Below are 20,937 nucleotides of genomic sequence, written 5' to 3' on the forward strand. Positions count from 1 at the left end.
TTTTATCATATAACATGAAGTGGTCTTTGTGTCTGTGAAATGTTGAATTGGTATTGTTATATGATGTTTTGCTGATCAGTATGTTCAGATAATTTGACTTTGTGAATGTTGAGGGGATTGTGTTTTGATATGTTTGAACTATTCAGACTGTTTTTGTTTGGAATGTTTGTCTGTCATGATCAGGTGTGGCCTTTGTATGTGATCAGACCTGCCACTCACACTCAGCTGATTATGGTAATTCAACAAAGGTGTACAGACCACTGTTGATAATGGCCCTAATAAAAATCAAGTTGGTTGCAACGCTATTCTAAAAGTATATGTTGCCATGTAAAACAAAGGGGGCCGGATCCGAGTACACTTGACCCCAAAGTCCGGTTCATTTGATTGACTTGATTGTTCATTGATCTGTGCCCGGCAGGGGCGGATCCAGACTTTTTTGACTGGGGTGGCCCAACTGGGGCACTGACTTGCAGGGGTGGCATGAAGTATGTCTCCACACACACACACACAAATGAATAGCATTAAATTAACCCTTCCTTCTAAGCGTAATTCTTTAAGGACACAAACAGAAGATGTCTGGTCAGAGTAACAATTTAAGTACTAAAGGAAATGTGCCACATTAAAGTGGAAAGAAAGTTACTAGCAGCATGTTGCAACATAGTCCCACCTCTGACAAGGCAAACAGCCAATCCTAGTTTAGGATTTTAGGGTGGCACTTGGGATCAGATTTTAAGGGGGGGCCCAGGTCTCGAGTACGGGTCGTGTGTGCATGGAGCATATTAGATCTCCACCGACAAAACTCTCTATATGGCTCTGGATATTTTGTTCGGGGGAGAAGGCGGGGCTGCTCCTCTGCTGCTCGTCCGCTGTCCTCACCTACGTCCGCAGCGCACACCTGCTTTCAAACACGTTGTCATCGGCCTCATAAGGACGGTTCTTGTAACACATCGCCCACAAAAGCGCACATTGACCTGATGCTGTCAGCCACATACACGGTTTTGACCTTGTCTCGTTTCACCATGCAATGACCCTTTCACAAGATGAATTAACAACCTGAAGTATCCAATGAGCACCTGTATGTCATTATTACAAAGACCCAGCATTTCTACTCCTTTGTCTTCTTAACACAAACCCTCCTTTGTGTTTAAGATTCTTAAATCAAGATTAAAGGTTTGTAGATCAGATTAAAGTACAGAAGATAAATGGATCATAAAGTCTGTTTCAGTTTCAGATTTTACGATACAGCCCATTACTAACATTTTCTCGTCTCGTTAACAAAAACAAACATAGTCTACGTGTCCTCAGTGTTTGTTTTCATTTTTTTATCAACGATTTTAAGCTTGTAAACATCTCGTCTTCATCATGGAAAAAAGATTGTTGATGAACATTTATAGGCGCTAGTCTTTATTTTCTTAAAAGAAATTCACACTGCAGCTGACCTCACGTACAAGCTTATTGCTGCTAACACTGGACTGTCTGAGGTCACAGAAATGCTCATAGTTCAGTGTCTGAGGAAGGAAAAAACATGTCATTGTGATCCATTAGGAATGAAGAGACACAATTTCCTTTTTTTTCAAGATATATACAATTTTACTATATGTTGGTTATCTTATCAGAAGTTGCCTACGAGGACAACATTCAACGGGATATTAATGGTTACTGTGCTTTGACTGGGAATTCAAAAGCAGCTGTCTCTATTCATTATTCATAAATGTTTGTTATTGTTGTATGAACAACTCTGTAAACTTCTCACTAAGCTATGGTGCAATTCAACTTAAACTTGCTGTGTCCAGATATTAATACATATATGTATAAGTGTCTGTTACTTTGTCTAACCCGTCCTAGTTTTAAGTGCAGTATGTCAATTTGTATGTCTGTGCGTTGACAGTAAAGAAAAAAAATCCTTGTCTGTGCGCACATATTTGGCCAATAAAACTGATTCTGATTCTACTGTTTTACTCTTTTAATTACATTTCTTAAACAGCAATAAATTACCACAATTAAACTGCCCATTAAATCCTTTATTTTACTACAACTTTACTCCCTTCATGTTCAGCACTGCAGGACAACTATGACTATTGATTAGTTTGAATTGTTGCACATCACTCAAGACCTCTTTAGGCTTACAATGGCAACACATGCAAAACATGTTTGTGCTACAATGTCCATAGCTTAAAAAGAAAAATCCATTCACAATACATGTAAATGTGTCTGCCACTCTATTAATGTTAATCTTCAACTCAGTTGTTCACTATGCAAACAAGTACTGCTGCTTTAAAAATAATGGTGGTGGATTCATAAATGATTCATGATTTTCACCATTACTTGGAAGGGAACAATCTACAGCTACCAGTATGTCAGTGTTATTGTAGATGATTCACCCAAATATGTAACCTTTCCATGAGGTCAATCATTGAACTTGCTCCAACTTCCTTGTTTGCTTGGAAGAACAATGGAGATGTTGCAGCATCTTCGCATTTATTTTCGCTTGCGATTCCTTATTTTACTCCAGTTCATAGTGTTCAGAAATGGCTCATTCCTCTTAACAGCTCTGTAAGTAATTGAACTCCTGTTGTTGTTCCAAGTACGTATCATCAAAAGCAGGTGAATGTTCTTCGCTATATTATAAGTGGCAAAGTGCACATTGAGAGTAAAGCACAACAATGGGTTACACAATTTACTCTTCTAATTATGAAAATAATCTTCATTGAAAATGTACATGTATTCATATGAGCAAAACCAAATTCATCTCAGAATGAAGACATAAGAGGAATGAGTGAAAGCACAAAAAACAGAACACTTACCTGCATTACGAAAACAACATTCGCAAGAAACTTTGTTTGGGTTCCAAAACTGAACCGATTTGGTGATTTACAAACAGTCAAATATTCTCCACACGAGTGTTTAAGGCACATTTTGTGACTCGCTGACTAACATTTAGTCAAAATATTTTATACAAATTCAAATCACTTAGTGAGAGCTAGTCTGTTTCTGCGCTGATAGGTACATTTCAGTGGTTACTGAACAGATGCAACAAACAAACCTTTGAATATCCAATATATATACAGCTATCAAAAATATTTCAGTCTCGGAAAGAGAAAACAAAACACAAATATAAACATTTAGAAAAAAGAATATAAAATATTTACCTTAATAAAAAGCCAGTACTCTTATATGAAGTAGTTAAAGCAAAATCACACAATTTTAGTGCAAAACAATTTAAATATTGTACACAAGGAAAGGGACACACATCCTCATTGGGACATTGAACAGAAATGTATAAAATAAACTGACGCTGGTCCAGTGATTAAAAAACAGGAAATGTGATTTTTTTTCCCAAAACAAAACATGTCGTTGGACAATAAGTTATTTTGGTTAGTTCCAAAAAAGGACCAAGTGTAAACTACGCTGGTCAATCGCCAAAGACTCTTTTAACATGGGAAAGGCTGAGAAGCAGTGGAGCAACGTGATAATGAAACTGATTTATGACACAGAACAAGGACAAAATTAATCAAATTATATCCTGTATGCTAAATCTGCATGACAATCTTCATTTAATACTTTGAAAACAGGATGCTGTTGTAACATCTCTGTTACATCTTTATGAAAAGCCTGTACATGTATGCAAAGTAAAAATCAGTGCTGGACATCTTGGAAGCAGACAAACTGAATCATCAACATGGGACTACATCTTGAGTACAACTTTACCTCTTAAAGAAAGGAATTATAAAGCAAACAAGTTCAGTCGAAAAATATAACAGCACACGTGATATAGTTCTGGCTCATCAGCATTCTTTTTGCTCTACTTCCTTCTCTGACACAACAGGTAAGATGAGATGAGCAATGCGGCTCCACAGTCCCCCATACTTGTCATTGTCCATCTCATTGAAAGCAGTTGGGCTGCTTGAGCCAACCAACCTCTCCTTAACATAGTCCTGCACCATCTCCTCCACATCCGTAAGACTCACCCCAGCCCCGACTTCATCTTGAGGCAGAAGCACAGTAAACAACAGAAACACCTTTTTGTATGCTGCATTCTCATGGTCGCAGTAGCGATAAAAAATAAGTGTGGAGCCTGGAGGCAGCTCTTCGAAGCGGTGAATAACAGCGACGGGTTTGTCTCCTTCAAAGGCTGCCTGCAACTGGCTATCAATGTCCAGTTTGACCTCGTCACTGTCCTGGCTTGACATGCTGGCTCCATCGATGAGGAGGACGGAGGCGTTTAGAGCAGACGAGAAGGAGGAGGCCAGCCCCTGAGCCAGACAGTGCAGCGTCCTCTCAGCACTGAGGCCAGCTGTAAAGATCAGGCTCACTGGCTCTGTGGGCTGGGCTGTTCTGAGGTGCCTCTCCAGGTGGATCTTGCTCCTCTTCCATAACTCAGGACGCTGACTGGGGAACCGAGATTCAAGAAGAGACAACTGATCTGCAAACATTTCTGGGTTCACAGTCCTAGATGGATGTTCACCCCCACCTGCAATACTTTGGCGTATAATGATGCCCTTGTATGCTAGAAAGACAGCAGAACCGAGCAGCAGCAGGAGAACCAAACGCCATAGATACCACATGAATCCTGAAAGACAATTTTCATATGTAGGTGGTAAAAAACATAAAACAAGTATCTATTGGTATAAAGATAATGTAATTAAAATGACCATGGCTTACCTCTAGATGAATATTCAGAGCTTCTCTTGGTAACAGCAGTAGTTCTTTTAATCCCTTCTAAAAGAGAAAATCTCACGTCAATCGATATCAAATTGTTACAGCTACATTAGAGCTTGCTAAGGTCTGTAATATTCAGATGAAGCTGCAATACCTTGTTTTTTGTGCTGAACAGCGACTTTTTGTTTTGGTAAGTTATTCACATGTCTTTGCTTTGTGTATGATTTCTGTGGGGCTGGAATTCCGCTTGGGAGATGGTGGTTATATGTCAGTAAACCTAAAGATGAGGCAGAATTTAGTAATGCATAAATCTGATCAGTTTTAGAGATGTCAATTCATTGGACAGATGCTTAAATCTAGCTAAATATAAATGTATTCCATACTAGAGCTCTTGGCTTTGGCCTCCATCGTCCTCTGGTACTCGGCCATGCTGGTGGGCTTGGAAGTCGGCACATTGTGTTTGTGTATTGGTGATCTGATCTGCGTGGCAGACTTGTCGGAGGCAACAGGTCCTTTTGATAATGGCTTTACTGAAAACAAACCAACCAGAAAAAGATTACTGCATTATTCTCCCTAAATGAAATAATTTCCATGCGGAATGAAGCAATCGTGTTTGTATACCTTTATCGTTTTTCTTCGTGTCTGCATATTTATCTATAGCATTGCGGGAGATGCGTGTACCCATAGATACTCGAGGGAATAAATTCACATCTCCAAGGGCGCCTGATTAATAAAGAGGTAAAAACTTAATGAGATTATACAGAAGTACATGTGCATTTTGTGCTTTATATAATTGCTAATGATAAATATGAAAATTATGAATTATATGGTGCATTACATAAGCACTATGTAGATGTTACTTTCGGTTCAGGTAATTATAAGGAACAATTTATGTTTTAAAATTTTACATATTACATATATAATAACTACTTGTACAATAAATAGTTAATTGAGTCATTGCATTCCATGCATATCTAATTGCCTTACCTTTGCATATTTTTGGTTCATGAAAGTGACCCTGCCTAATGTCTTTTTCCTGGTATTCAGCTTTCTCCAAATCTTCATCTGATTCTCCTTCTCCTTCAGTCTCCAGTCGGATCTTCTTCCTCGGGGACTCTGTTAAGTGGGAAGTAAAGTGGGTTTTACACAACAATCAGTAAAACAGACTGAGGGTTAACGGTCGTTGTAACTTGTCAAAGTGCTAAGTGAAGCATCCTACCTTCATCCTCAGTGCCATTTTCTATATCTCCGGACCCATTGACAGCTGCAACAGGAGCTTGGTTTTCTCTCTTTTTGGTCCTCGTTAGGGGAGCCCTGGGGGTCGGTTCAACACTCAATACTGGAAAGGGGCAAGTAATAATTTAATTATAGTGAATGTGAGTCCTCAAAACTGCTTTACGGTAGACTAAACAAAACGCCAAAGAACTCCGGCACAGGTAATTTGATAGTTTACATTGTTAAGTAGGCTAAGTTTATGTAAAGTAACAGTTAAAGGTGTTTTGTTATCGAAGTTCAAGACAGCTGAATTTAGTTAGCTTCGGGGGTTTAGCTAGCTAGCTTAATTATTCATTTCCTCATCTTAAACGTTACCTGATGATCGCCTTTTCGATCGTCTCAGGGAGCGATTTTCAGTATCCATTTATGAAGTGCTACAACTCAAGTGATGACAAAAACAACAATTAAACAATGCGGAACATCGTGCTCAAGAACAGACAAGCGATTCACTTCCCTATAATTGTAAGGGGAAACATTTTGTGACAGGACGACGTTGATACCCGGAAATAAGTTCCGTCACATTTAGCGATCGCCGCAGAAACCTGGCAGAAGGTTCCGCCTGAATGTTGGTGACCTGCCAGTGCGGCTCAGACACACGTAACAGAAAAGATAAGGAAGGGCTATGTTGGTCGTACTCAATAAATGGACGACGCGTCTTCATCTGCTCGCACTGTACGAAAGTGATGCCAAAATAGCCCCATGATTTTGCGATGGTGACGTCATATGGAGCCAGCGTCTGCGCAGTAGAGATCGGCGGGTGGCGCCGCCGTAGCCACATCTGCTAACCAAAACGCACACTTAATTTACCGAAAAAATAGCAAGGATCTCGCTCACCGCCGTGTTTAACAGCAGAACAGCTTCATTGTGTTGGTCTGAGGTTAACGTTCACAGGTATGGAAACTTCAATGACTGTAGTGATTGTTTTTGTTACGTTTCCTCTCGCCGTTCGTCCTCCACTCTGCTAATCCGGAACTGATAAGCAGCGGGAGACGTATTTGTCAACAGAGCTGTCAGTCATCATTTTGACAGCATCCAATAACTAATTAAAAATAAACTTGTCAGAAAAATTTATTCGGCATGTATTTTGATTTTACAGTTTGACCCATGTTCTACCTTTTAACATGGAGGAGGCGGGCTTTATGACCTATACTGCAGCCAACAGGGGGCGCTTGAAATGTTTTGGTTTTTTAGGGAGACGTCGTGTCGTCCACCTTTTTATACAGTCTATAGTCGTACTACACTGTGATGTGATCGACGTCACGTTTGGTAAGTAAGTATTAGTATTAGTTGTTCTTTCTGGCTAAAGCCATGTATTAATTTGATAACTGTGGGCTAAAGTAGCTAGCATTTCTAGGCCGACTAGCCTACTGTTAGCTATCTTTAATCTGTCAGTTAACCTGCCAGCTACCTAGTTTAACAGGATTTTATAATGTATGCCATTAGCTTTGTTTTGTAAGTTTTGCTGGTAACGCTAATGCCCAGCTTACGAGAATCTGCGTAAAGGTTTTAAGTTTAATCTTTGGCCACTACTGGTTCCGTCCCGGGCGACAGCCTGCTAAAGTCGCTACTGGTGACAGGTCAGAGCCGCCTGTACTTCCTGAGGAGACTCAGATCTTTCAACGTCTGCGGAACCATACTGCAGATGTTCTATCACTCGGTGGTGGCCAAGGCTGGCTCTGTCCTGGGAGTGTAGCTAGTGTCTGAGAGGAGGATGCTGAGGAAATCCTCAATAACATGGACAACACCTCTCACCCCCTACACGCCACACTGTCACTGGATTCCTACCAGAGCACCTTCAGCGGTAGACTGAGAGCACCACAGAGCGCAACAAGAAGTCTTTTCTACCTGTGGCCATAAGACTGTATAACTCCTCCCTGTTCAGCAGGAAAATGTAGCATGATGGGACTTCTTATCATCATGTGCAACTTCTAATATAATGTGCAATAACACCTTCAGTATCAGGTTATATTATGTTCACCATGTGCAACTGTGTAATATTATTTTTCTATATCTGGCTATATTATATTCATTATGTGCAATAGTAATTTTATGGCCACATTTATATTTGTATTCATGTTTATTGATAGATGCATAATCCTGTGCAATACTTCCGCTTATTTATTAGTACCATGTGCAGTATCAGGAGCAATATAATGTTTGTGTACAATTTTGCATTAACCCATGCACTTTATAATTTATATTTTCACTTATATTTGAGTTGTTTTTTTGCATTTGTCTCATTTGTACTGTATTTTTTGAGCTATCTGGTATTATAATTTCCTTCGGGATTAATAAAGTTCTATCTTATCTTTTTATCTTATCTTATCTTAATTAACTGAAGCAAACTAAACCAGGACAACCATTTTCCTCCTTTAAGTAAACATTTCAACGCAGAATTAAGCTGTAATATTAGCGTTAAATCCAAATTGTATCAGTAACAGGTTTTGAGGGCTCTAACTGATATCTCAATTAAAACATACCATACAGCAAATTCAGCTGTTGTATACTCCCTAGAGCCTGAATGTAATTTAGCAATCCCCTGCAACATAGTAATAAACAATTCAATGATTCCAGTGGTAGATTTTATTTTTTAAGATGAGCTGACAAGTAATCGAAAGCCTTACATTTTGGTTGTGGCAAGTCATTGTTAATTGAATCTTTGGGGTGTTCAGACAGTTATAAATAGTATTGAACTTATGTCATGCCTTTTTTTAAGCAGCTTTGGAACATCCAATCAGCTGTCTTCTTTGAAGAAGAACCCCCATCCTAAGACATGGCAGAGCAACCTACAGATATCATCCACCAGCCATCAGCAGGTACTGTCATACCAGTCACACAACCCTATATTTTATATTGGGTCTAATATTACAAAATATTTCAGTTAAAAGTGTACTTTTCTTTATGTGATTTATTTTTTGCAGATGAGAAAGAAGAAACACAGTTAAATATGGATCATGTCTCCGATCATGATGGATACAAACCTGAGGAGACTGATACAAATGTAAACGTAAAACCACCAGAAGGTAAATGACTCAAGCAAGGTTTCCAATCGGGGTGTCTTTACCACATGTGTGTCTGCGTCTAGTGTACTTATCCAATATGGTTCCTGTCTCACCTTCAAAGCAACTTCATCATCTGTACCCACAAACAAGGAAACTAAAAGTGAGAGCAGTGAAGACCTGGAGCTGGCTGAAGTTGAAAGTAAGTAAAAAAGTATTATATATGGTTTTCATTGCTTCATGTTAGTGTTTCATTTCCATCAAATAGTTTTTCATAGACAAATGTGGTCATGGAAAAATCCACAGGGAGCTTAGTCATTTATTCAGTGTGATAGTTGTTTTTTTTCGTTCCCTTGCTCCAAAATCTGAGTTTGTAGTGGTTACAATGGCACAGCATCTTTCTTTCCGTACTTAGGTGGAAATGGGTTTCTTAGAAATAAAAGAAATCAAAACTTGGTCCTTCAGTCAGAACATTACTTTGATGATTGATTTGTGTAATTACCACAGACATTGTTCCGGCTGAAGAGAAGAAGGGATGTCCCACGGAAGAATCTTCTACTCCAGATACGGAGAACAGCACCCCACCACAGACTGATGATGGAGGTCAGGGTGATGGCATAAGAGAGACATCAAGAAATGAGCAGCTGACAATGACAGGTGAGGAGATTTCCAGGGCAATTATTTAATCTACTAATTTGGCATAGTTGCTACTGACATGTGTCCTTTGTAACTGCTCTTTTTACTGTGTTGTGCTGAAGTCTATATACTGTGTGGCCAAGTCTATTCAGGCTTTCAGGTCAATCTTGCTAATGAACATTCAGTTTCATGAAGAGTGTGTTTCCAGAGAGGAAAAGGATGTAGGTTTGCATTTTGTTCAAGTCTATTTTATAAGATAAACTGCCTGTTTAAGTGTGAATTTCCCTCTTTGTGTCCGTTGCTATGAGTCTGTTAAAGAATAAAGTAATTTCAAACAAATCACCTATTCTTTATCCAATTGAGAAGTGATCTCTTCTGTTTTAATGTATATGTGGGACGTAATTCTTAAATACTAGAAGAATAAAAAGGAAACTCACTTAAAATGTAACTCTAGAAACGATGACACTTGAGCTGTTGGGAAGTTAAATTATTCTGATTTTATCAGGAAAGAACCAAACTGGGGAAAAGGCAGAAACAGAAGCAGCAAAAGGTGACAAAGTAGATGGACTTAAATTTAATGAAGAGTCCCCAGGCACCGGCAACACAAATACTGAAGCTGAGGAGGGTGAGTCTTTTCTCAAATTTTAGTGACTAGTTTCAGTCAATGTGTTTGTTTAGCTTAGTTTGTGTTTTTTTTTTTCTCTCTGGTCAGATGATGAGAAGGTTTCATTTCCTAGAGAAGAAGAACGACATCCAGAAGAGGACACGACCTCCCCGCAGACAGCACTGCCCTCGAAAGTCTCGGTACAAGAAGAGTTATGTGAACAGAGAAAAAAAGTTGAGAAGGTTTCAGCTCCTAAAGAAGAACAGGATCCAGAAGAGGACACAACATCCCGGCAGACAGCACTGCCCCGGAAAGTCTCGGTAGAAGAAGAGTTGTGTGAACAGAGAAAAAAAGTCGAAACCATTGGTCCGACCCCTCAGGAGACTACTGGCCCTGCTGGAATTCTTGGAGGTAAATATGTTTCTTTTCCTCATTTTAATCTTCTATTGTTTAAGTAAAACTTTTAAATCAAATGACAGCAAAGACCTTCCTGATTGTCATGAGTTCTCTGACATTGTATATGAATGGTTACAAATAATTTGAGAATTACTGTAAAGCACTGGTTAAGAGAACATGTGCCTCCTGTCTATAGGAAACAGAAGATACCTGATAGTTGTGGGTGTTGTGGTTCTTGCCGTCCTGATGCAACATCTCTTCCATACGGAGTCGCCACCACAGAAAAACGACGAGCAGCAAATCGACATCTTCCTGAGGCAGATGGAAAAAGTAGTGACTAAGTTCCCTAACCAGCGTGCTGACCTCTGGAAGAGGAGCAGGATCCACCTGCTGAGGCACCTCCAGACATCCCAGCCCACAGAGCCGGTCAGCCTGATCCTGACTGCTGGCCTCCGAGCCGAGAGGACGCTGCACTGCCTGGCTCAGGGCCTGGCCTCCGCCTTCTCCTCTGCCCACAACGCCTCCGTCCTCCACATCGACGGAGCAAGCAAAGCCAGCCAGGACAGCGACCAGGTCAAACTGGACATCGACAGCAACTTGCAGGGAGCTTTTGAAGGAGACAAACCCGTGGCCGTCATTCACCGCTTCGAGGAGCTGCCTCCGGGTTCCACTCTTATTTTCTATCGCTACTGCGACCATGAAAACGCCGCATACAAGAAGACTTGTCTGATCTTCACAGTGCTGCTCGATGAAGAAGAGGAGATTCCTGCCATGAGTCGTTTGAGTACTGTGGAGGAGATGGTGGACGACCACCTTCAGAAGAAGTTCCTCTCTGGTAGCCATCCCGTATCTTATGACAGGATGGACCTTGACAAGTACGGGGGACTGTGGAGCCGTATTTCTCACCTCATCCTGCCTGTGGTAGCAGAGGAAAGGATAGAGCATGAGGGATGCTAGAGGACATGAATAATCACTCTTGTTTTAAGTCAAAGCACCAAACTCTTCTACCTGTCAATCAGATTTCTCACTGGATGACTCTGGCCAGTCTGAGGCTGATAGCACAGGTTTTAATGTAAGAAAGGGTTCTTACATAAAGTTAAATTGAGGCTCACTACAGATGAAGGCATAACGTAGATATAATAATTTAAGTTTAGTAAAATTACATTATGGGACATTTATATTCATTTCTATGGACTTTTATCATGAAAAAGACAAGAGGGTGAGGTTCTTAAGTATTTAATTAAATGTGTAATCCAATTGCAAAATGAGAAGTGATTCAACTGGAAGATTTGTGGATTTGCCAGAACGTGTGCAATTTTGATGGTAACTGCTGCAATGTGCATAAACTTTTAAATGTATATAATGAATGCGTGGTTGTTCCCCTATGGATAGTGATCAAAAAGGGTTACAAGGCAGAACTGTTCTTTTGGTAGCACAACACAGGGTTGATTCATTTTTATGTCGAAGAATGTTTTTTCTGCAGATTTTAAACCTTCATGGCACCCTGTGCCTTAAATGAACTTTCCATGTTCCATTTTCTGTGCACACATACATGTATCAAGACGTCTAATGTAAATAGAATAAATGTGCCTTAATTTACAAATAAAGCACTGGAATATTATTTGTTGCCATTGTAATTCACACGGCTGCGGCTAGAGGGCAGCAAAGCCACGGCTGAAACTGATAAACAACAAAGAAACCTGCCAACATGCAACAAGCTGCTGTTTCACATTTAACCTGCAAATATGCTGCAGAACATTAAACTGCAGTTTGAAGCTCATAGAGGATTCAAGATAACACTCAAACTTTTATTAACTTTATGTCTCTTAAGTTGTGCTGCTCATCATGTTTGAGAAGTCGTCTGAAGCAACTCCTCCTTTAGTGCGGTCAGGTCCGCCTCCTGTCAGCGCTGCAGCTGCAGCAGAAGCCGGCTGCTCTCTCACAGAGTGCACGCTTTATCTACACTGAAGATTCTCCCGCGGTAACTGTGGCAATGAGATCGATGGCATCGCGCTATAAAGCTTGATCTATCTGATGACACCTCTGGATGCACCTCTAATTTTGCAGCCAGAAGCAGGCTATGACAATTTCTTGGCAGCTACATTATTACGTGACAGGCTGTGCCTGCTAGAATACTGATTATTTCTTTTACGGCGCACTGTGAGCCTCACGTCATGCATAAGTTATGCCTTGTAATCTTGGTGTGCTGTGCTTTTTTTGCACGGGGCTCTGCAGCGCCAATGGCCTGGGGTGAAGATCCCGGGTCACAATATGAGATCAGGGCAGAGCATGATGACAGGCTGCAGGAGGAAACAGATGGCCAGGAGAGCATCCTCTCTAAGGTAGGAGGAAACTTTTCTTTCATTCATATGTTTTGTGGTCATAATTCTGTGCGTAAAATTCGAACGTTTTTGATTGAGCGTGGAAAATACATTCGTCCTTTTCTCTTTGTAGCTGCTGGGTGATTATGACAAAGTGAAAGCCCTCTCGGAAGGCTCTGACTGTCGCTGTAAATGTGTTGTCAGACCCCTGAGCAGGAGCGCCTGCCGGCGGATAGAAGAAGGGAGCGCCGCTGTGCAGGACTTCTACACCGTGGAAACTATCTCATCTGGACCAGAGTGCAAGTGCGCCTGCATCGCTCCTCCGTCAGCGGTCAACCCGTGCGAGGGAGAGTTCAGGCTGAAAAAACTTAGGGAAGCTGGGAAAGAGAATGTGAAGGTGAAGACTTCATCCCGTCTGTTTCTCTTACATACTAGAGCCTCCAATACGTAATACAGCGCTCTAGAGCCAAATGGCTACAAGCTGCTGTCTTGTTCGCCTGATGGTTTATAGAGAGCCCTGGATCACTTGGGGTGTGGATGTCATGATTTAAGTTCATTCATAATCAGGGACTGTGAGTTTGGGCTGGGGCTTGACCGTTTTACGCACGGCTTGTTTTGAATTGGTCAAACCCTTTTGACGGAATCCACTTGATCATTGCAGCTCTCCACCATCCTGGAGCTGCTGGAGGGCTCCTTCTACGGCATGGATCTACTCAAGCTGCACTCCATTACCACTAAGCTCCTGGATCGCGTGGAACACATTGAAAAGGTACACTACAAATGAACCATTATTTTTTTTTGCAAAGATCAGCGGAATGATGTTTGTAAAACCGAAGAACAAATAGCTGGTATCAGGCTGGTGGCTTCTGCATTAAGTGGGTCAAATAGAAAACAGTCCCTGGGCCAGTTTTCAGATTTATTAGGGGCTGGACCTGGAAGGAGTGCTCATGCTTTCCATCACACGTGGAAGTTTAAGAGAATTGAGCCCTTCTGAAAAAATAGCAGACTGACCATCTAAAACAACAAAATACCATTTATATTATTTTTCCATTGATACATTAGTAAATTGATAGTTATTATTAAAGGATAAATGTTCATTAAGTGATGCAGAATAGTGTTTTCCGTTAATAAAATTTGATTTTGATTTGAGTATGTGTTTAACTCAGAAATGTAGCTGCAATGAACAATTTGCCTTGAAACAGTGAAATTTGTTAAACTTGAATTGGTCACCAAACTCTTTGTACTGAATTAAATCACAAACATTATGCAGTTGTTTTTGAAGAAACAGGTGCAACAACTTACCTGAGGGTTACATGCCCTGACAGATAAGAGTCTAACCATCTACGTACATCTGTGTGAGTGTGCCATGGGAGTGTTTTGAGTCACTAAATTACAAAACTACTTGCAGAGACTTGATATAGAGACTGAATTAGTTTGGAATCCTTGTGTTACACACGTTAACGGGTTTTATTTCACCATTATATTATTATAATATCCACAGTATAATGCCCTTAAATGTTCGAATGTGTCTTTTCCCACGGGCACTGTGTTGAACTGGACTTAAAACTGTGGCATTATTCAAAACACTTGAATACGGTGTCACATTCAACATACGTATATTGCCTGTCTTAGCATGCAAAGATATTCAGATGAATAGGTAAATCAGGCATGTCCAGTATTGATTACATTAGTTTTAGCTGTAACTGTCCTGGTATGACACATGAAGATCAGTTGTGGAGAATTAAGTGTAATGACGTCACTGTTAGGTCACAAAGATGCATTTTGCATGTGACAGTGCATTCTGGTAAGGGAGAAATAAGCACAGGAAACATTTAAATGTGGGAAGAAAAAAAGGTGTAAATAAAATCAGTAATCTTTTCTTTACATAATGGCATGACTTACAAGTTTGAATATTGTGGAAAATGCCTCTTAATGACTCAAGATCTCCACTGGTACTTTTCACCTTCCGGTTGTGATCACTGCCCTCATCCTATAAAACGTGAACAGTGTTTCTGATCATCACTTTGATTTTGTCCATGACCGCATGAAGGTGGTGTCTTTGAACAACGCCACGGATGAGGTGAAGCCCCAGGAGAGCCCTCTGATCAAGGCAGAGGTGACTGAAGGCCCAACAACCCCTCCACCCAACCGGCATCAGGAGAGGAAGAGACTCAGTGAGGTCAGCAGTGCCGCAGTGTATCAAAACCCAGAGGTAGGTGTGACATCTCAACACTCACATCACAGAGTCCATAGATTGTTGACAGTAATCTATTTACAATTCTGTTATAAAATAGTCTCATAATTTTTTGTTACACCCATTAACATTGTAAGACAAATCCTGATATATGGTGTACTATATTAAAAGCAGTTGTAGAGCTCTGACTGAATTAACTGAATCGAGGAAGGAAAACGTATAAAAAAAGTGATTTGAATCACATGTTGCTAAGACTGGGGAAACATTGTTAAATTTTGTGTTCCTCCGAAACAAACGCACCAATTATATGTTCTTTCCAAAAACGCATCCATAAAATCATTGTGTCCACGATTAAGGAGCAAAAATGTGCAAGAGAATTATCAAGGTAATTGGAAGGTTTGGCAGACCCTGTGGACAAGACCAGACCTCAGACCAGTGAGTGACTGAACCACTGGGCTCCGATCCATGACAGCTTGATTAAAACTGGAGAGCCTGTGCAGCAGTGTGCTGGACCTGGATCTTGAAGGTTAATATGTATCAGAGGAGCAGAATATTACAAGGTTATTTGAGAAAAATGACTAAAACAAAACACATTTTTTTAACGTTTTTAATAATAATCTCGATTAAAGGGTAATTAAGGTTTATTGCAACTATTTACTGATACTGGTGAATTTGGTGACATAGTTAAAATAGACATCATAAAGTTGTTATAACACTAGTGATCAAAAGTTAAACTAGAAACAAACCTCAGGTTAACCAAACTTATATATATATAAAAGCATGACCTACATGTCCATTGTAAACATCAATCACAGTATACAGACTGACTTCCTGGTTCATATGTGACTTTTTGTTCTTACCAGAGCTGTGTGCACGCACTGTTACCTTTGCAAAGAGGAGTCATAAATAATGGACAAGTTAATGGATCTGCTAACTTTTGGATGAACTGACAAAAACAAACAAAAAATGGCTAAACGCTATGTTTACAGTCCGTCAGATTTTCTGCCTGTTTTTCTCAGTGATGTCACGATGCACCCAGAAGCTCAGTACACAAATCAACACAGAAAAAAGGCTTTCAAAAACCTTTCAGTCTGTTTGGATTATCTAAATTTTCCAAATTAAAAGGATGAATGTGAGTCTGAAACAGCCTTCACACTATCATATGACACTTAAACTCTTTCTGTCCACTAACAGGAAAAGTATGAGGAGAAGTTTATTGGGGAAAATCCATCCGTCCTACAGACAGATTCTTCTGCTCAGATCATTGAGGTCAGACCTCAGGTGACTCCCAAAAACGTGGCTAACAAGGAGGCTTCTCAGGTGTCAAAGACTGGCCCCAACGGAATGATCATCAGAGGGATGACCTTTTATAAATCTGAGCCAGACCCGATGGTGGCGGATGACGGGGAGCCCGGGGAGAACTGTAAGTGCAAGTCATCACGCGATTGACAGCTTTTCTTTGAAAGCGTACCTTCAACTTTTCCTTAGACGTCCACCTCAGCCATGAAACTTGATGAGTGGTTTGGATGGAAAATTACAGTATAGTCTGAAAGCTTAGAGCTTATCTGAGCTGTCTGTCAGGACCATCTGGAAAAATGTACCTGCTGTAATTGGTTTGATCTGGTGTCTTCTTTTTGTGGCTTCTAAGTCAGTTCAGAGACGACTGACTTTACAGGTTGGCACTATTGCATAATTCTACATTGACGTTGAAACTTTTCCCTTCTCTTTTCTAGTTTTCGAGTATCATGGATTCAGTGGTGATGGCCAAATTAACCTCTTCATTGAGGAGAATCTCCTGCAGCACAGAGACCCTCGCCCCAGGACGAGGGCGGGACCAAGATCACCTCGACAAAAGACAACAGGTCCTTTAAACAACTCCAAGAAGACCAGCCAATCAGAAAAACAGAAAGAATCTGAGCCCACCTCAAATAACGACATCATCAGTGCCATTGGAACTAAGTCAGTGGAGGTGTCCATAGATGTACAGAGTGACTCATCAATCATGTTTGACCCAACCAACTCAACACAAACAACCAGGACGGCAGACAGTGCACCTCAGACGACTCAAACTGCAATCACTAAGTTGCCAATTCCTTTGGCTAAACCAACCAGCACTCCTTTAAGTGTCACTGCCAAGGAATCAATCAAACCTACAACGAACACGACCCAGCTATCTGAAACTACAGCCACAACAGAAATCCTACAAGCTCTCACAACAAGAAACACACCAACCACCACGATGGAGCCCTCCTCTGTGGTGGTTAGAGACCGAATGCAAACCAACCCTAGCAGCACTGCAGCTCATTTAAGCACACTTGCACCAAACACAGCCACAGAAGCTTTAACCACCAGCCAAACTGCCACCATGCGCATCACAACACCAGCTGCCCTGACCACGATAGCTTCCACAACAGCTACCTCCACACAGGCTGCAACCACAACACCAGAGCAAGAAACTGAATCCACCCTCTCTCTAGGCTCGACTTTGTCTCCAACCACTCAGAGACTGATCCCTTCTCTGCCTTTCACCACACCTGAGACTACCTCTTCTTTAGCTACAACCACCACCACCACCACTACCACTACTACCACTACTACAAAGGGTGCTCAAGTCAGGCGTAAATACAAAATCAGCTGGGAGGAAGACAGGGAGGATGGGCAGCCGGAATTTGACGAGCCAATGCAAAGACAGGAGGAATCTACTTCAAGAAAACCTGGTATGTGGAGTTTTTAGGTTGAATGATGGGAAGACACATTTTGTTAAATTTAAACTTAGACCAAAATAATTCATGATTTTATAAAAAATCTTCACCACTAACTAATTTTAAACAAAAAAATCGTTGCAGTGATCAAAGTATTGATTGGCAAGCGAGAAGGGAGGAGAAATAAACGGGACTAATGGTCTACAGCCACGCTAGTAGCTGTAGTAACTGGACAATGTGGTGCTTTGAGCTCAATGCTAATGTCAGCATGCTAACATACTGATGTTAAAGTTGTAATCTTGAAGATCTCAGTTTCGTTCTCTTTGGTGGCACCTGTGGCGATAAACGGTAATTGCGGGAGCACACTGTTCAGCCATAGTAGATTACTGTTTACTCGCAACACTTACAGAGACCGAAAAAGCAGCCGCTTAGCTCCGCCTACCCTCTCTGGCAGACCAACCACTGCTGGGTGATGGAAAACGCGTCACTAACTGGGCGCTGCTTGTGATTTTTTCTGCCAAAGTCACCGCAGACACCCAGTCCATAATAATACTATATACTGCAAATGCAAGGAAACATGCAAAGACTCATCAGGGCCATAGGCTCAATCACCATTGTGTTACCTCATTCGGTGATAGATAGTGACAAAAGAGACAATTATTTAATGAAAATCTTTGAGATTATTACTTTAAGCAGGTGCATATTTTATATGTTCACGATCCGAGTTTAGCATGATAGCATGCATACTAGAATACGAATCAGCACTGAATGAATGTCCTTTCTTCTTTGGGCCAATAATCATAAAACAAAGGATCTGATTAGTCATATTGGATTTTTAAACCAGATATAATGGCAATCCCTGAAAGGTTGGTGAGACGTTTCACTAAAAACTACAAGTTTCAACGTAATGGTGGCGCAAGAGGAAAAGTCAATGATCACCAAAGTCAGCAGGTGTCATCCGCTTGGGATGATGAGTGTCTGAAGAAAATGTAATGGCTGTATATTTAATAGTGCTTTAGATATTTCCCTCAGGAAATAGTAGTAGACTGAAAAAGCATCTCTAGAGCCTGATAGCTGGAGAAGCTACAAAACACCTTAGCTAAAGCCAAAAAGAAAATATGCTGTGACTTTGACTATAATAACAAATGGTATGGGCTGACATGGTGCTGTCATTTTCATATTCTAATAAAGGATTGGAAGTCATTAAGCAATATACGAGATTGATGTTCTACAGATTTTTTAACGTTGTAATTCAGTACCCAGTCCTTTGTGGCAACCTCACTCTTTCCGTGATTCAATCTAGTTAAAACAAAGGCCTCTAATTATTTTCAGACCCTCTGATGTGGGTCTGGATGATGTTAAAGTGCTTCTTAATCCTCACCCATGGCTCTCGGACTCTTTTGCAGGGGAGTGTAAGGACACTTTGGCAACAATCTCACAGCCAGTAACTCACAATACGTATGGCAGGAATGAAGGAGCGTGGATGAAGGATCCAAAGTCTAATGATGGCAAAATTTACGTTACAAACTTCTATTACGGGAATAACCTCCTGGAGTTCCGCAGCCTGGACATTTTCAAAGGAGGTGAGTAAGAGCCACTGAATTACCTTTTGTTTTCCCTTTGTTGATTAGTCCTACTCTTCTCATTGCTCTTTAACCTTTCCAGGCCGGTTTACCAACTCATACAAGCTTCCTTACAACTGGATTGGAACAGGCCATGTGGTGTATGACGGGGCGTTTTACTACAACCGTGCCTTCTCCCGAGATATAATCAAGTTTGACCTCCGCCTACGTTACGTGGCCGCCTGGACCATGCTGCACGATGCTCTGATCGAGGAGTCGTCCGTGCCATGGGAGTGGCGCACCCACTCAGACGTCGACTTTGCCGTGGATGAGAGCGGCCTGTGGATCATCTACCCTGCGCTCGACGATGAGGGCTTCTTACAGGAAGTGATTGTTCTGAGTCGACTGAACCCGTCCGACCTCAGCATGCAGAGGGAGACCACGTGGAGAACGGGGCTCAGGAGAACCCACTACGGGAACTGCTTCATCGTGTGCGGCGTCCTGTACGCTGTCGACACCCACAGCAAGAAGGAAGCCAACCTGGAATACGCCTTCGACACGCACACAAACACTCAGATGATTCCCAGAATGCCCTTCACCAACAACTACACCTACACAACGCAGATAGACTACAATCCCAAAGAGGGTGTTTTATATGCGTGGGACAACGGACACCAAGTCACATACAACATTAATTTCGCGTTAGTAGACCCGTAGTGAGCGTTAAACAGTAGTTCTTTTAAAAAGTTTATACTATGGTTTGAATGGATTGTAGATCAGTCCACATGGCCGTCAGTACGGAGACAAACGGGGGCCAAATGTACAAATATACTTGAGTGTATCATGTGTTGAGATATTTTTATTTTTACCTAGAACTAATGAAACAATGATCTTGATCCCTCAGTCAACACATCAAGTTGTACTGTATATATTGTTATACTGTAAAAACCCTAATCAGATAAAAGAATGCAGAGAGAAGAAATTCATTCAAGTAACACATCAAAATTCATGTAAAAGAACCAATTGTCATACTCTTTAAACATACCCAAACCTGCATCTTTATGTTTTACACACATTATTTTGTATGAGATTTTTCTTTGCATCGTATACCACAGGCCCTCTGTGAGGAAACGCTGTTGACCTTTGTCTTGTGAAAGCACTTAATCCCTCCATATCAGACTGTTCTGAGGAAACTACAATAAAGTTCAGAAATGCTAACAGAAACGATTGTCTTTGTTTGGCAAATCAGTTCAAGTATAACGGCTTTAATGACTGCTTATGAGTGTGAATTAAACTGCAGGGACAGAAGACCTGGGGCCCATACTACGAAGCGAGTTCAATGTAACCAGCGTCTCTTTTCCTGATCTGGCTTCACTTAACCTGACAAAGGCAATCACGCTAAGCGGTCACACAATGCTGGTTCAACTTGATCAACTCGATAAGTGTCTGTGAGAACGTTCACATAAAAGGGGCGGAGTCTGCAGCGTATGACCAATCACACACAGGGACTGTCCTCGGCACATTTTACAAACTATGAAGAGGTTACACGTAATCCAGAGTAAAATCCACTCTGCTGCTGGACGCCGTAC

General features: G+C 41.1%; 3 protein-coding genes across 7 annotated transcripts; 2 read left to right on the forward strand and 1 right to left on the reverse strand.

Moving 5' to 3' along the window:
- Positions 1 to 1,973: 1,973 nt before the first annotated feature.
- Positions 1,974 to 6,625, reverse strand: LOC138607260 (torsin-1A-interacting protein 2-like). 2 transcript variants are annotated; one of them, XM_069679841.1, is made up of 8 exons: positions 6,250 to 6,625; positions 5,879 to 5,998; positions 5,647 to 5,775; positions 5,281 to 5,382; positions 5,043 to 5,189; positions 4,814 to 4,936; positions 4,663 to 4,716; positions 1,974 to 4,570 (listed from the first exon to the last, which is right to left on the reverse strand). In XM_069679841.1, exons 1-8 carry the CDS (start codon positions 6,296 to 6,298, stop codon positions 3,786 to 3,788), a joined length of 1,509 nt encoding a protein of 502 aa, XP_069535942.1. In that variant the 5' UTR covers positions 6,299 to 6,625; the 3' UTR covers positions 1,974 to 3,785. The 2 variants fall into 2 exon arrangements, with proteins under 2 accessions (XP_069535942.1, XP_069535941.1); XM_069679840.1 differs by having other exon boundaries at positions 4,663 to 4,719.
- Positions 6,418 to 12,190, forward strand: LOC138607259 (torsin-1A-interacting protein 2-like). Of its 4 annotated transcripts, XM_069679837.1 has the most exons (9): positions 6,418 to 6,825; positions 7,031 to 7,200; positions 8,654 to 8,750; positions 8,856 to 8,957; positions 9,058 to 9,135; positions 9,441 to 9,590; positions 10,075 to 10,194; positions 10,282 to 10,584; positions 10,766 to 12,190. In XM_069679837.1, exons 3-9 carry the CDS (start codon positions 8,708 to 8,710, stop codon positions 11,524 to 11,526), a joined length of 1,557 nt encoding a protein of 518 aa, XP_069535938.1. In that variant the 5' UTR covers positions 6,418 to 6,825; positions 7,031 to 7,200; positions 8,654 to 8,707; the 3' UTR covers positions 11,527 to 12,190. The 4 variants fall into 4 exon arrangements, with proteins under 4 accessions (XP_069535938.1, XP_069535940.1, XP_069535939.1 ...); XM_069679839.1 differs by lacking the exon at positions 7,031 to 7,200; XM_069679838.1 differs by lacking the exon at positions 6,418 to 6,825 and having other exon boundaries at positions 6,858 to 7,204.
- A 323-nt stretch (positions 12,191 to 12,513) lies between these two features.
- On the forward strand, positions 12,514 to 20,565 carry olfml2ba (olfactomedin-like 2Ba). The gene is made up of 8 exons (XM_069679440.1): positions 12,514 to 12,911; positions 13,024 to 13,287; positions 13,552 to 13,659; positions 14,941 to 15,102; positions 16,279 to 16,507; positions 16,818 to 17,801; positions 19,193 to 19,369; positions 19,452 to 20,565. Exons 1-8 carry the CDS (start codon positions 12,744 to 12,746, stop codon positions 20,063 to 20,065), a joined length of 2,706 nt encoding a protein of 901 aa, XP_069535541.1. The 5' UTR covers positions 12,514 to 12,743; the 3' UTR covers positions 20,066 to 20,565.
- The last annotated feature ends 372 nt before the right edge of the window (positions 20,566 to 20,937 follow it).

Source organism: Semicossyphus pulcher, unplaced genomic scaffold, assembly GCF_022749685.1.
Source record: "Semicossyphus pulcher isolate SPU_LCO1_2020_fin unplaced genomic scaffold, fSemPul1.0.p SCAF_4, whole genome shotgun sequence".
NCBI classification, from domain to species: domain Eukaryota; kingdom Metazoa; phylum Chordata; class Actinopteri; order Labriformes; family Labridae; genus Semicossyphus; species Semicossyphus pulcher.

Coding starts and splice junctions, on each gene's coding strand:
- olfml2ba (XM_069679440.1), top strand. CDS start 12,744: ATGCATAAGTTATGCCTTGTAATCTTGGTGTGCTGTGCTTTTTTTGCA. Junction 13,660..14,940: donor GCGTGGAACACATTGAAAAG/GTACACTACAAA, acceptor GACCGCATGAAG/GTGGTGTCTTTGAACAACGC. Junction 19,370..19,451: donor CCTGGACATTTTCAAAGGAG/GTGAGTAAGAGC, acceptor TAACCTTTCCAG/GCCGGTTTACCAACTCATAC.
- LOC138607260 (XM_069679840.1), bottom strand. CDS start 6,298: ATGGATACTGAAAATCGCTCCCTGAGACGATCGAAAAGGCGATCATCA. Junction 5,190..5,280: donor CACGAAGAAAAACGATAAAG/GTATACAAACAC, acceptor GTTTGTTTTCAG/TAAAGCCATTATCAAAAGGA. Junction 4,571..4,662: donor CTCTGAATATTCATCTAGAG/GTAAGCCATGGT, acceptor ATTGTCTTTCAG/GATTCATGTGGTATCTATGG.
- LOC138607259 (XM_069679837.1), top strand. CDS start 8,708: ATGGCAGAGCAACCTACAGATATCATCCACCAGCCATCAGCAG. Junction 8,958..9,057: donor AAACGTAAAACCACCAGAAG/GTAAATGACTCA, acceptor TCACCTTCAAAG/CAACTTCATCATCTGTACCC. Junction 9,591..10,074: donor TGAGCAGCTGACAATGACAG/GTGAGGAGATTT, acceptor TGATTTTATCAG/GAAAGAACCAAACTGGGGAA.